The sequence below is a fragment of the Orycteropus afer genome, unplaced genomic scaffold (assembly GCF_000298275.1).
Source record: "Orycteropus afer afer isolate SDZICR_OR568_19922 unplaced genomic scaffold, OryAfe1.0 scaffold00350, whole genome shotgun sequence".
Taxonomy (NCBI): domain Eukaryota; kingdom Metazoa; phylum Chordata; class Mammalia; order Tubulidentata; family Orycteropodidae; genus Orycteropus; species Orycteropus afer.
In genome coordinates, this window is record NW_006921937.1 from 2,081,435 (window position 1) to 2,097,622 (window position 16,188).

The following is a 16,188-nucleotide window of genomic DNA, read 5'->3' on the forward strand; positions in this document are numbered from 1 at the left end:
TTCCTTCCGAGGAGTGGCTGGTGGGTTTGAACTGCCAGCCTTCTGGTTAGCAGTCAAGTGCCTTAGGCACTATGCTACCAGAGCTCCTATTAATAATAATAGTAGTCTTAAAACAGACAAATACAAGCAAACTGAACACCAGGAAAAAGAGAAAAAGAAATCAGTGGAGGACAGGGTAGGGCACCCAGGCTTCATCTGAGCACACAGACTGGGATGGAGTTCCTGCAGGCCCAGAAGGTGGGTGGGTATGGGGGATGGCCGTACTCTGTTCACTAAGTTGGTGTAGGGTATAAGTAACAAGAGGAATGTTGCACCTTTTCAGTCGTGCAGGTCTGGGGTGTCCTTGGGGTTACTGGCAAGCAGAACCTATTCTTAAGCCCCTGGAATCTGGTAGAGCGCTGTCTCTTTAAATATCCATAATCGTCAAGCTGCTTATAAACATTCAAAATGGCGGCACCCTCCATATCAGCAAAAGTCCACAGCTCAGCCCATCTTCCTCTTCATCACTGCTTCTCCTTTTATTCCCCAGCCACAAGAGCAGTCCTCTGTGCAGTCCCTGGCTAGCAGGGCTGATTTTCAGGTTAATTCTTAGGTCCTACCAACACTCGGTACTCTCCAAGCTGTCTGTGCCATAGGATCGCTCAGGATAGCTGCAAGACCGCAGCTCTGTATATCTCCTTTTGTGGTATTTTCATGCAAGTTCTTCTGCTAGTTGGGGTTTAATCCACTTCTGTATCCTTCCCTTCAAGGCTCAGGGGTCCAGGATTATCTTCTGCGCCTGTGTTAATTGGTTTCCCTTTTCTTTGTTGAAGAGGGTCTGTGCCGTCTTTCTGCCTAGTCCACCATCTTTCTTCTATCTATTATTGATCTTTTTTAAAATAAAATTTTGAAAAGAATTATAAAAGAATGCTAATATCTTAACCAGCCTATAATTCTACATAGTCCATATGCTAGACAGCAGTTGCTTCATTAGCTAAAGACCAAATAAAATCAAGTTCTCAATGTGTATGAAAAACTGTAAGTTAACAAGTTTATGAATTAGAATTCTGTTGTTTCATTGTGGAAGTTAAGCTTTAGGGAAAATATTCTGGTTAAAGATACTGGTAGATAAAGAAATGATCAATTGTACATTTTTTTTTTGCTGCAAAAGAAAAACAATAAAAAAACCCCTAGAATTTGTACACTTAAAGATAGACCTTAGTGCCTTTTACAGACTGACCCACTACTCTTATTTGCATCTTATTTTCTAGCCTGAAGACACACAATCTTGGAGTTCAAATATTTTGATTTTTTTTTTTCATTGTTTTAAGACTGTACTCATTCAATAAATTTTAACCTTAACTATTCAGAAATTTGAAAAAAGTGGCAAGAAGAACATTACTAATTATGGTTTCTTTTTGTCTCAAATACTTTGTGTTGGCTGTATCAAAATAAATGGTATAAAATGTGTTTTTTCTTCCCTTTGCTTTTATTTCCCTTTGAAAATAGTTTTGCCAATCATGAGACACCTTATTATTCAATTAAGCAGTATTTCCCACCTTGTGTGAGAATTTAGTGAACCTCTTTGTTCTGATTGTACACTAATGTAAAGCAGAATCTTTTGCTAAAATTCCTCAGTTTTAAAATTAAAGCTACTTTATGGAATTTCTGTAAAATGCTTAATATTCTGAGTTACTCATATCCAACCAGTGTGTTACCAAACTAGATTTGGAATAATCCATTACTTAGATGGATAGTAAATTAGTAATAATTTACATAAAGATACAAAAGAATAAAGATTAGTTTTGTGGTTAATAAAAATCATAAAAATATTTTTTAATGCTTGTGTTAAAATTTTATTTAGTTTGCTCAAGCTCAGTGAGAGGTTTACTTGTTTATTTTCCATGTTTCCTTCTAGTTCTTTAAAATTGTGTTTTATTTGGATCCTTAATTTTAATAGAACCTAGGCTTTCATTTTTTGAAAGTACTTTTTGTCTTTGATTCACAAAACAGAGCTTTTCTTTCCTCTCAGATGTTGATTTATAGCTATATAAATCTTCATTACATACTTAGGAATTAGCCTGAACTAGGGTAAGGAGAAAAAGTGACCTTTTTTTTTATTTCCTGATGAAAACATATTTTCATTTTCTAGTGTTACCTCGTCTTCTCTTCATTTATTTCTCTGAGCCAAATAAGCTCTTTGTTTCAGTAAGCTCTGTATGTTTTTATTACAATATTCTTTAAGGGAAAAGCCTGAGGAAAATAATTGGCTTATCCAGTTAATCCAGAAAGCCTATCATATTAAGCATAATTTATTAACTGTATTATAATAGCTATATATAAAATAGGCTTTTTCTCACCCATAGCTTTGGCAGAACTCTCAGATAAATTACCAATAAGGAGAATTTTCCCCCCACTGAAGCTAAGAAAGAGATTGTTTGAGGCAAAAAACCTAATTTAATTTTGAAATATTTTATGACAACTCTTGGGATATTGAATTTTATTGCTGATATATATCTTACATTCTATTACTATCAAGCTTTCTGAATTATATTGGAATTTTATTGAAATCATATTTATAAAATCATTCCTTCTAATACTTCCAGAAAAGTCTCTTCAAGACCTAATTGACTCAGGCAGGTCATATGTATGACTTTTCTCTGGTTGTGACTATATACACTCAGAGTAACTCCCGCCTACAATTCATAACAGTATTGTCTAGAGGATAGGCAATAACAGATCTCTTAGCTTCTTTTTTTGCCCAATAGAAATTAATAAACCAAAAGAATTGGAGTGCCATCTCTGTGAAATAGCAATATAAGTTCCTTCTTATTCATTTCCTTCAAAAGAAACAACAACCTGAAGGCTTAAATATGTTCTCAGGATAATTTTTTCCCATGCATATTCCTTCCCTTCAAATCCTAAAATGAATTTTCCAGTGCTTGCTAAGCTCTTGTACTTTAAACACTCCTCTACCTTAGTAAATAAGCCACCAGAGCTCCTGCTACATTCCTTTAGTTCTGACAAAGCAAATGTGGAAGAATAGGTTGACTGGGAGCTCTGGTAGCGTAGTGCCTAAGGCACTTGACTGCTAACCCACCAGCCACTGCTCATAAGGAAGATGGAGCAATCTACTTCTGTAGTGATACTGCCTCACAAACCCAAGGGAGGGGTCACTATGAGTCAGGTCCGACTCAACGGTATATAACAACAGGTTGACTGGACAAGAAAGCAAGCAAATGACACCTCTGCTTGTGATAGTGTCCTGTTATGTAGACTTTTTTTGAGAGATTGTGATACAAGCATGTTCTTTGTTGAGAAATTGCAATATATTTCTGTAATACTGATTTTTTTTTTCATTGTATTAAAAAACACACTTTAGCTGTTGATAAGACTTGGAAATATTTTCATTGTAGTGAAATTTTGTTGTTGTTGTTGTTATGTGCTGTCAAGTCAGACCTGACTCATAGCGACCCCTCCTTGAGTTTCCGAGGTAATATCACTATGGAAGTAGATTGTCCAACCTTCTGTCTGAGGAATGGCTGGTGGGTTTGAACCACCAGCCTCCTGGTTAGCAGTCAAGTGCCTTAGGCACTATGCTACCAGAGCTCCCTGTAGTGGAATTTTAGTATTTATTAATAATGCACTGTAATAAAATTTAAGAAGTCACATATTTAATCATTTTGATTACTCTCTTTTAAGAATGATAGTATCTTTTTATTATCAATATGTCCAAAAAAGTTAATTCTGTGTGGATCTTGTATTTATTTTTAAAAGCAGCATCTTGTTATAGTTATGGTTTGTTCTTTATATAATTAGTTCTTTAGACTCATTTTTGGGAACATAATTTTAAAAAATTTTGAAATACGTCTATTATAGCTAAAAGAAAACTCACTTAGTATATAAGTAAATTTCCATGGATAATCACACTATGAGTATATTTTTAAAAATTTTAAAATATCATTAAGTAGACAAAGCAGAAACCAAAATGTGGACTCTTCTTTGAGGTCTGTTTGAGACTTTTCCAGGTTCTTTTTTTTTTTTTCAAACTAGAAAATAGGTTTTGCATATTATGAAATGGAATTTCACCTGTAAGTTTAGGCCTTGTCAGGGATACCAAACAGTGAAGGCCATGTTCAAAACCAGTTTTCATTTATTATAGAAATGTCATGCATGGGAGCTAGGTAGAATTCATAATATTAGCCTTGAAGATCTCATATGTGAATATTTTGCTCTCATTTATTATTAATGCATATTTCTCCAGCTTGAAAATTACTTTCTAAAGAGACAGTCTGCATATTGCATTTTGAGAACCTTAAAAGATAGTACAAATTATTGTACCTTACCTATAGAGTACTTATACCATCTGGAGTACTTTTACTTCTATGAGTGATAGAAAATGACAGCAACAATCACAGATTAGCTTTTTACTTATTAGAAGATATGTAATTTTATTTACTAGCAATTAGAAACATTTTAAGGAAATATTATCAATGGTTAATTATCTCTGCTAATTGACGTTGCCATTTTGTTTCCTAAAATAACAGGTATTTGCTTTTCCTGCTGTGCTCATGGCTAATAGTCCTCTCTTGCTTTTGCCAATTGTTTGTAATTGCACATTGGTGGGTTTCAGTGTTGCTGATTCTCCCAAGGTGTTATCTGCCATCACTGTACAGAATGATATATAGCAGAGGTAACAACTGAAGTTAGGAGACTGAGGCTGAGAATGGGAAGGCACTGCTGCAAAGCAGCAGCAACGCCTTGGAGAGTGTCCCTGGAATGAATGACATAGGCAATCCCCAACCTAAATAAAAAGAAATAATTTTTATTTTAAGTAAAAATGAAGTTGTTTTGTAATAAACATCTTTGATAATTGTGGTGGTTAAGTTTGTGTGTCAACTTGGCTGTGCCTGGTTGAGTTGCTGGGCAGCTGTTGGTAGTTATTCCCCATGATGAGACTGGTAATCAACTCCATGGTGGGATCTACTGTGAGCAGCTGAGTAGCTGCCTTGGGGCTGTGGTCTGCTTCTTGTAAATAAGGAGAAGCCTTGGGGAATGGTTTCTAGCTTACGGCATGCTTGAACCCTACACATTGCTGAGTCTTTGTTCAGCAACCTACCATGCTGTGCCGACCTTGGGACTTTCAATGGACTTGAATCAATGGGCCTGCCATCTGGTTTGACAACATCAGGACTGTGCCTTTTTACTTGTCAACCTTTGGCTTATTAGCCTCAGCAACCAATAGCTGTGTGAATGAAGAAAAGCCTCTAGTTCCAGTGGGCCGGGAACAGGAAGCAGAGCTGAAGCCTATGGTTCAGGGGCGTGGCACTTTGAGCTAGAACTTAAAGCCTCTACACTGTAAGAGAATAAACTCCTGTTTGTTCAAGTCATCCCATTTGTGGTATATTCCTGTCAGAGCCACACACACTAGGTAACTAGAAAAATAATATACATTTTTGTTTATAATTTCTGTAGCTGATAAACTTTAAAATATAGATTTTCTTTTCGAGTATAAATACTAACTCTAAATGCTAATATTATGTGTACTTTTTGTATGATAATACAGAAAATGCAAACAAACCTAAAATATTTAAGAATATGTATTTGTGTTAAACTTCACCACTAGTGCTTCTAGAAGGTTTTTTTCTTTAAAAATTATGAAAATTTTAGGTTTATCATGTTATTTTTAGTAGGTCAGTGAAAGAGAAGAAAAAAGAAATGCAGGAAGCATTTATAATTGCTATGAATTTTACCAGAAAAGATGACTATATTCTCTAACTTAGTTCTTTTTTTTTTTCCTTTTCTTTTCTTCTCTATGTTTTTTCAAGCTCTCTGATGTCATCTCCGTAAGTGAGAAGCCCTTGGCAGAACAGGACTGGTACCATGGTGCAATTCCCAGAATAGAAGCCCAAGATCTGTTAAAACAACAAGGAGACTTCTTGGTGCGAGAGAGTCATGGGAAACCTGGTGAATATGTCCTTTCTGTATATTCTGATGGACAAAGGAGACACTTTATCATACAATATGCTGATGTACGTTTCTAGCTTAGTTTTACATGTATATTTTAATTGTAGTTCATTGTGGTATAATTGTAGTGAAGTGATGAATAGTTTGTGGTAAATGCCTGTAACACCTAAATTTTAGCAATTAATTTTTTCTGTCTGAATCCCATAACTACAGTACTCGAAGATTTTAATAACAAGTTATATCTCATTGAGGGAATACATAGTTAAAAACACTTTAAATTAAAAATAATGTTTAATTGCCTAAGAATTTTAAATACTTTAATTTCAATATTAAATGTATCTTAAGTTAAAAATAAATAATGTGATTTTATCAGAAATTTTCTCTTAAATATGTTTAAGTTCAGGAATTTTATGCTTTTGAAATTGCTTTAAAAAGTGGAGCTATTAGAGATTTTTAAGAAATATTTTGATGAGTTTTGCTAATGAAATTGCTTAACCCACTGCCATCGAGTTGATTCTTACTCTTAGTGGCCCTTCAGGACAGAGTAGAACTGCTCCATGGGATTTTCAAGGCTGTAAATCTTTACAGAAGTGGACTGCCACGTATTTAGCTTATGGAGGGGCTTGTGGGCTCGAATCGCTGAGCTTTTGGGATAGCAGAAGCTGCAAAAACCTCTTTAAAGCTGTGGATGATCATAGTTGAATTGCTTTTGTGATTCATTAAGGATTATGCTTTCCTCCTTTCTATATAAGGACTTCTTTGTACTCATTGACAATAAATACAGATTGATGAAAAATAAATAAAATGACCTAATGATTACTTCTTCTACTGCTGATTTAATTATGAAGATTTATTTAAGTTGCTAAACTGTTTCTCTTGTTGGTTACATTTTCTTTATTGAGCATTAAACCCATGAAGAAAATCTTAAAATTTTATTTAAGCTTTAACCACTAAGAAATGTTTAATGTTTCTGGCATATGAAAAAATCGATATGCTCCTGTCTTTTTTCACTCAGTTCTTTCAAATGGCATCCATTTTCAAGATTTCTGTCTATAGGATTTCAGTTTATCTCTAGGATAGAGTGATACCAACTAATTGGTCTATGGACTAAATATTCTTGGAGGCTTAGGTAACACACAGACACAGACACACACACACACACACACACACATACACACACATACATTGAGGCGAAGTTCTTAAAGCATGAAATAACTGCTTTAAAGTATGCAATGCAATTCAGTGGAATTTAGTATATTCACATCTGGTAACTTATACTTCTTTGAAAATAGACATGATTTGGATGTGTTGAAGGACTATGACCATTAAAGTATACATTGTAATTTTTGCAATGATTAACTTTTCACAGTATTCAGACCTCAACTATTGTCATATTTGACTGCTTTCATAATCCAACTCACTGTCCCAATAGTATGTAATTCTTTTTTTCCTTGATTTTTAATTTATACATGTGTCTAACTTATGAATACCTATAACAATTTGAGACCATGCTGACAATGTTTATAAATGATATAAGAATTGTAGAAGGAATGATCATAGATAAAGTATAAATAGATTAATTATAATTTATGTGAATATGTTCATCTATTTCCTGAGATCTAAAAGGTAATCGAAAACATTTTATTGACTATGCAATGGCATTCAGCTTTGTGGATCATAACAAATTATGGCTAACATTGTGAAGAATGGGAGTTCCAAAGCACTTAATTGTGCTCATGAGGAACCTGTGCTTAGACCAAGAGTCTGCCCTTTAAACAGAACAAGGGGATAATGCATTGTTTAAAATCAGGAAAAAATTACATCAGAGTTGTATCCTTTCACCATACTTATTCAATCTGTTTGCTGAACAAATCATCTGAGAAGCTGGAGTATATGAAGAATGCAACATCAGGATTGAAGGAAGACTCATCAACAACCTGTGATATACAAATAACACAGTCTTCTTTGCTGAAAGGGAAGAGGACTTTGAAGCACTTACTGATGATCAAAGACCATAGGCTTCAGTGTGGTTTACAATTCAACATAAAGAAAATAAGAATCCTCACTAATGGACCAATAAGCAACATCATGATAAACAGAGAAAACATTGATGTTGTCAAGGATTTCATTTTACTTGGCTTCACAATCAACACCTATAGAAGCAGAAGTTAAATCAGTGTGTTGCATTGGGCAAATCTGCTGCAAAAGACCTCTTTAAAGGGTTAAAGAGTAAAAATGTCACTTTGAAGGCTAAGGTGCACATAACTTGAGCCACGATATTTTTTTATCACTTCATATGCATGCGAAAGCTCTGTACAGTGAATAGGGAAGACTGAAGAATAATTCATGAGTTTGAATTATGGTATTGGTGAAGGATATTGAATATGCCACGGACTACCAGAGGAATGAGCAAATCTGTCTTGGAAGAAATAGCCGGGATGCTCCTTAGAAGCAAGGATGGTGAGACTTTAGCTCTTGTACTTTGTTTGGTCTTGTTGTCCAGAGGAACCAGTCCCTACAGAAGGATATCATTCCTGGCAAAATAGAGGATTAGCAACGTACAGGAAGAGATGGATTGGCACAGTGGCTGCAAAGTGGGCTCAGACATGGCAATGATTGTAACCATGGCCCAAGATTGGGTGGTATTTCATTCTGTTGTACTTAGAGTATCTATGAACCAAAGCTGACTTAAAGGCCACTATCAATGACAACAACAAAAAGTACTAATTTTGAAATACATTACAAATATGTTAAATTAGACTGAAACACTTACACTTCTAGTTTAAAATGTAAGTTTGGGAATTACATTAATATTCTTACTAACAAAAAAGAAAAGGTCAACTTGCAAATTATCAATTTTTTTTACTGTGATTGTTAAATGGCTGAAATGAATAACATTATATATTCTAAAAATAGACATTGGTACAAGTTCACTTTTGAAAGTTTTATTCAGGTTTCTTCTATCATTGGAATTAAAGATCTCTATTAAAGATGAGAGTACCTGTATTTCGTTAAGTGCCTCAGGGTTTGTACTGCCTAATTTTTGTTCTAATGAGCTTTCACCATATAATACTCAGCTCTTTGGACAGTTGAATACAGAAGTTTGAGATATTGGGAAGTTTTACATTCTTTTTTCATTTTGTGTGTTCGTGAATCTTCTGTGAATTAATAGTGCTGCAGTTTTTCCTCATGTACCCGTTACTTTGTAGTAGGCAATAAATGGAGGGATTTATTATTAGATATTTAATGATTGTCTATTATGTTCCAATCAAGGAGTTTATAAAGCAGCATTATTTTTATAAAATTTGTGCATAAATGAAGTGATAGGTTGAAAGGAAGAGATAAAGTAATATGGGCTTTCAGAGAAGGAGAAAAATATCACTGTATGGGCTTGGGGTCAGAAGACTAAACTTATAGTCTGTACTGTAAACTATATTCTCTCTGGTTTGGGAAGTCATTTCATTTATTTGAACCTCAGCTTCCTCATCTGTAAAATGAGAATAGTATCGTATACAGTAATTGTGGAGTTAAATCAGTGTATCTGTCTATTAAAAAGTACTTTATAAGATGTGGGGCAAAAAAAAAAAAAACTAAATCAAACTACTGCCATCGAGTTGAATCCAACTCACAGCCACCCTTCCTTGGGTTTCTGAGGCTGTATCACTACAGAAGTAGATTACCCAACCTTCCTTCCAAGGTGTGGCAGGTGGGTTTGAACCACCAGCCTTCTGGTTAGCAGTCAAGTGTCTTAGGCACTACGCCACCAGAGCTCCTTTTTAAGGTGTGAAATGCTGTATAAATCTTAGATATATTTACAGTCATTTGAAGTCTTTTTTTGAGAACAAAAATCTAAATGTATTTTATTAAAAATACCAATGCAATTGGAATAGTTGATTTTAAAATTGTCTTTTTTTGGTTTCAGAGATTTATTTGTGAAATTTAAATTGTGATAAACGTGTTATTATGGAATTTATGCACATAAAATGTTATTTTTAGCTTTTTTTTTTTTTTTTTTTGCTGTCAACTAGAGTCTGGGGTGGCAGTATTTTAAGGGTTTGTTTTTCTTTTTATTTAAGTAACAGTTACTTTTTTAACATGATGTGAAATTCTCTTCATTTGGTCAACAGTGTAAGTGAGCAAGATGGAAACAGATACTTTGAATTTTTGCATCTTTTTACCATTTTAGCAAAGTGTTAGCTATTTCAGGCAAAAGGACCAGTACTTTTTATTCTGTGTTAAATATATTAATCTCATAAAGCTAGATGTATTAAGAATATCTGTAGTCATGGTGGTGCAATGGTTAAATGCTTGGATAATAACCAAAAGGTTGGCAGTTTAAATCCACCCGGCGGCTCCATGGGAGAAAAGACCTGGGATTTGCTGTTGTAGATTATAGCCTAGAAAATCCTCTAGGGTGTGCTAAAGGGGCAGGGAGGCCACATCTTCTGACTTCCTCTAATCCCACAAGAGGAAGCCAGAATCACTATCAGTAGCCCAAGGCCTATCCCTGTGAAGCCAGACATGCCGCTTCCCTCCAGCCCTGACACCAATCATTCCTCCCACAGCACCCACCACCTCTCTGCTGGGTTTGATAATTCCCTGCAGTGGCCACACAGAACTCACAGATTATGGGGTTTATTAGGGAAGCAACAGGCCACAATTCAAGTTCAGAAATGCACTCAGTCTCTCTCAGCCCGCCATCTCTCAGCCGACAGTCTCTTCTCTCAGTCTGTCTCCCAGCAGTGCGTGTCTCTTTCCCAGCAACGCGTGTCTCTTGCATCTCTCAGCTGGCAGTGAGAGATTTCTTGTGCCTCTGAGAGGGCTCCTTTTAAGTCTGGCAGAGTGGCAAACTAACCAATGCGAGTATCAGAATTCTGTACACCTAAGCGACAATCAGGAGCTACTCAGTTGCTCACAGCAAATTCCACCATGGAGTTTACAAAGACTTATGGCTAGAAAAGCCACACTGTGTAATTTACTACACCGCAGAGTAGTTTTACTCTGTCATGGAATTAACTTGATAGTGCCCAACAAAAACAAGAATATTTGAATTGAGTGCATTTCTAGTATTGTTTACTGCCCTTATATATTGGTTACTAGCCTTGTATGGTGTTTGATGTGAAAGTGTCATATTTGTTGCTAGATTTTCATAGGGATTCAAATAGCTTCTTTTCATTTGACAAGTAAATACATAATCAAATCCTAGAGTTTGTATATGATAAAACAAAATACATGTGATAAAATAAAAATACTTCAAAAGTAATTTATTAGGCTATTAGTAATAGGAGCATGTTTATATTTCTGTGATTAATTTATCTGATTTTCATTTGCTAAATACCCCTTTTTGCAAAGTGCCATGACAGTATAACACAGGGAGATGAAACTGAAGCATGTATGGCCCCTCTTTTCAGTAGGTTTAAACTTTAAGTATGTGTTACAGTAACAGAATTATGAACAAAGAAGTATTAAAGATACAAGATTATATGGCTGTTGAGTCAATTCTAACTCTTAGTGACCCTATAGGACAGACTAGAACAGCTCCATAGCTTTTCCAAGGCTGTAAATCTTTATGGAAGCAGACTGCTGTATCTTTTTCCCATAGAGTGGCTGGTGGGTGCAAACTGCCAACCTTTTGGTTAGCAGCTAAGCACTTTAATAACTATTCTACCAGGGCTGCTAGGTGCAAGATTAGAGATAATTAAGAGAACCATGAAATCCAAATTAGTATATGGTGATGAACTAAAGATAGTAAAATAATAAATACTTTAAAATACAAGCTTGGGGGGGGGGAGGCGGAGAATTATCCTCAATGTAATGACAGCATCATTTTATTCATTTAGGAAATATTAATTGAGTGAGTACCATGTAATGTCCAGTGATGTAATTGTGAGAAAAATTATGTTCTGTCCTTTCTTACACATAATTAGAGATTTAAATGTCTGGCTCTTATAAGCTCCTTAAAGGAAAATTGGAGGTTCTGCATAATTACCATGTAAAGCTGGGTAGTTCATGATATAAAATCATTAATTCATTCAGTAGATATGTATTGAATGTCTATCTTGTGTTACGTTCTACTTTGAGATGATGGAGTTAGTCTGTGAGTATACTAGTTAGATTTACTTTGTTGTCACAATCTCTAGATTCTTTGAACTGTCTTTTAAATTCATGTTGTGGGTCTTAAGGGATACTAAATAAGATTGAATAGAAATTCAGTTGTCTGAATGACAGTTAATTCCAATTTGCAGCCTTAGCTTTGTAGATCTAGATACCACCTCAGAAACCTAAGGAGGGGTTGCTATGAGTCAGGGCCTACTCGACAACACATAACAACAACAATGCTATTATTTAAGGACTCAACAGAAGGAAATAAGTACCTTGAAGTCAGATGAAACTGTTAGATAATTTTCTGTGTCCCTCACACACTTATGAGACTTTTCTTAGCAATAAAATCAAGACATAAAGAAAACTTTCGTAATATTATTTTCCAGGGAATATTGATTGAGTACTGTGTAAAGCCCACAGACATTATGGTGATGCTTACAGTCTAGAGATGGTCACAGTTATTCATAAATCACCCACATGATATATAAAATGTAATAAGTATTGTAAAGGAAGCCTACATAGTGCTATGAGAGCTTATAACAGGGGAACCTGAGGAAGTTAATAAGTTTGAGCTAACATGTGAAGCAAGAATAAATGCATATGCCACAGCTTCATCAATTTTATTCTCCATACTCCCCTAGAATCCTTCCTGTGTATCAGTCTAATCAGTTACTTGAAATATTCAGTGTGCCATTTTCATTTGAGAAAACGGCAGCTTGTATTTTGTATTTTTGTTTTCAGGCATTTTTCTAAAAAGAAGTGTTTTAGTTTATTCATCTCAACTCCTTTCAGAAATGATTTTTTTCCTTTCCATTTTACTTCTTTTTTTTCTGTCTATCTGTTTATCCTGAACCACAAGTCTAGATTTTTTCTTTTTTTTAAGAAGATCCATTTGGGCATGTTATTACAGATCACAAATTCATTGAATCCCTATTTCATTTTTGTGCACTTGATCTGTTTTGTCTGATTTCCTATTTAAAACAGTCTTCTAGATACATGTATAGTAATAAAATCTGATTCTGTTTTCATGTGTTTTTCATCTATATGCATGATTCATTCTTAAATATCACAGTGATAACTCAAAAACAAATTCTAGATGTAGTAAATGTTTGAAAAGCAAAAGTAATACATAATTTTATGAAGTTTTAGATGTGTATCATGGAATATTAATGTCATAACAGTATCTCCTTTTCAATTCAGTGTATATTTTTGTAGGTTTTTATAAGATATATATGTAATTCTTATTTTATAAAAATTGATTTATATTTTCTGTTTATACTTCTTATTTATTTACTGATGTACTTGATAATATATGGTGTTTTGGTTACTTCGTGCTTTGGGCTTAGGTGCAAGAAAAGCATTCATAATCTCTTTTAGAAGACTGAAGAGGACAGGAGTGTAAGAGTCTGCTATAAAACCCTACTCACCTTCTGTTGTTTAATTAATGGAATTTTTTGCTAGAAGTTGCTTTTTACATGAGTTATAAAAATATTTTTTAAATAAGTAAGCTGTTAATAAATCATATTAGATCATTTGAAAGCTTAGTTCCACCTCTCTTTCTTGACTCTAATAATCTGACCCTGTTTTGGTTCTCTAGTGCTGCTCTAACAGAAAATACCACAAGCTGTTGGCTTTAACAAACAGGGATGTATTCTCTTAATGTTTAGGAGGCTAGAAGTTGGAGTTCAAAGTGTCAGCTCTAGGGATTCGGTGAAAGCCCCTTGACCTTGGGCCTTAGCTCTGTCTATTGCTCCCTGCCCACTGGGGGTAGAGGGGTCTCTTCAGTCAGGCAACTGCTGACTGCTGAGGCAGACAAACCTAAGATCGACAAGAGAAATAGCACAGACCCAAAATTATCAAACCACACAGTAGACCACTAATTCAAGTCCATTAAAAGTCCCAAGATTGGTGGACAGCATCATGGCAGGCTGCTGAATGATGACTCAGCTGCATGTAGGATTCAAGCATGCTAAAAATTGGAGACTTTCCTCAAAGCTTCTGCTTGTATACTGGAAGCATATCCCATCCCTAAGGCAGCTACTCAGCTGTTTCAATAAATCCACCATGGAGTTGATTATCAGTCTCATCATGGAGAATAACTACATCCAGCTGTCTAGCCAAGCCACTCAAAACCAAGCCTATCCAAGTTGACATGAATATAACCACCATATGTGGTATTGTAAAATATATAATCAATAACAATCAATAAAATGATCTATGTAGACATCTCTAGAAATTTATTCTATACTAGTATTTCATGTACACTGCTGTTCATAGGATTTTCAGTGGCCAGTTTTTCAGAAGTAAATGGCCCCGTCCTTGTTCCCAGTCATAGTTTGGAAGGTGCCCTGAAACCTGTTCACCATGTGTGATTCTGCTGGCCTTTGAAATACAGTGCCATGGCTTCCAGCATCACTGCAACACACAAGCCACCACAGTATGACAAATAGATAAGTGGTGGTCAATCTTGATTATCTCCCACCTGAATTTAGAGACCATCTGAAGAATAGATTGGATGAATTGAACACCAGTGATCGAAGACCAGATGAGTTGTGGGATACTTCAAGAGCTTCATACATGAAGAATGTAAAAGGTCATTAAAAAGACAGGAAAGGAAAAAAAGACCAAAATGGATTTCAGAAGAGTCTCTGAAACTTGCTCTTAAACAGAGAGTATCTAAAACTAATGGAACAAATAGTAAAATAAAAGAGCTGAACAGAAGATATCAAAGGGTGGCTTGAGAAGACAAAGTAAAGTGTTTTAATGAAATGTGCAAAGACGTGGAAATAGAAAATGAAAAGGGAAGATCATGCTCTGCATTTCTCAAGCTGAAAAGCTTTACGCTTTGAGTTGCAATATTGAATATTGAAAATAGTGAGCAATTCAGGAAGCATCAGAAGAATATGGAGGGACACATAGTCACTATACCAAATATAATTGATCTATATGTTCAGGTGTTTCAAGAGGTACCAAATGATCAAGAACTGACGGTATTGAAGGAAGAAGCCTAAGTTGCACTGAAGTAATTGGCAAAAAATGAGACTCCAGAAATTGACAGACTACCCCACTGAGATGTTTCAAAAAATGGATCTAGTGCTGAAGTCTCTTACTCATTTATGCCAAGGAATATTGACAAACTTACTTGGCCAGCTGACAGGAAGAGATCCATATTGTTCCCATTCCAAAGAAAGATGATCCAAAAGAATGTGGAAATTATTGAACTGTATCATTAATATCACATGCAAATAAGACTGCATCTTATTAAAGTAAAAAAAATGATTGCAGCAGTACCTTACTAGGAACTACCAGAAATTGAAGCTGGTGGATTCAGAAGAGGGTGTGGAACAAGTAATATCATTGCTGATGTCAGATGGATCTTGGCTGAAGGCAAAAAATACCAGAAAGATGTTTACTGTGTTTTATTGACTATGCAAAGGCATTAGACTGTGTGAATCATAACAAATTATGAATAACATTGCAAAGAATGAGAATTCCAGAACACTTAAACAGTGCTCATGAGGAACCTGTACATAGAGAAAGAGGCAATTGTTTGAACAGAACAAGGGAATACTGTGTGGTTTAAAATCAAGAAGGTATGTGTCAGGGTTGTATCTTTTACCATACTTATTTAATCTGTATGCTGAACAAATAATATGAGAAGCTATACTATATGAAGAAGAATGCAGCATCCCAATTGGAGGAAGGGTCATTAACAACCTTTGATATGCAGATAGCACAACCTTGCTTGCTGAAAGTGAAGGGGACTTGATGCACTTACTGATAAAAGTCAAAAACTGCAGTCTTCAGTATGGATTATGCCTCAAGATAAAGAAAACAAAAATTTCCATGGTGGTGTAGTGTCTAATGCATTTGACTGCTAACCAGAAGGTTGATGGTTCAAATCCACCAGCCACTCTTTGGAAGGAAGACTGGGCAATCTATTTCCGTAAAGATTTACCACCTAAGAAACCCAAAGGAAGTCACTATGAGTCAGAATCGACTTGATGGCAGTGAGTTTGATTTTTTTGGTTTGGACCAATAAACAGCATCACCATAAGTGGAGAAAAAAATGAAGCTGTGAAAGATTTCGTATTGCTGGGATCCCCAATCAATGCCCATGGAAATAGCTGTCAAGAAATT

The 16,188-nt window shown here is 35.2% G+C and overlaps 1 protein-coding gene across 1 annotated transcript in view; it reads left to right on the top strand.

Moving 5' to 3' along the window:
• Positions 1 to 16,188, top strand: part of FER (FER tyrosine kinase) — a 627,157-nt gene that overhangs the window by 282,631 nt on the left and 328,338 nt on the right. Inside the window, exon 10 of the mRNA XM_007952586.2 lies at positions 5,808 to 6,011. Within this exon, the coding sequence (XP_007950777.1) occupies positions 5,808 to 6,011 (204 nt within the window). The remainder of the gene's footprint in view (positions 1 to 5,807; positions 6,012 to 16,188) is intronic.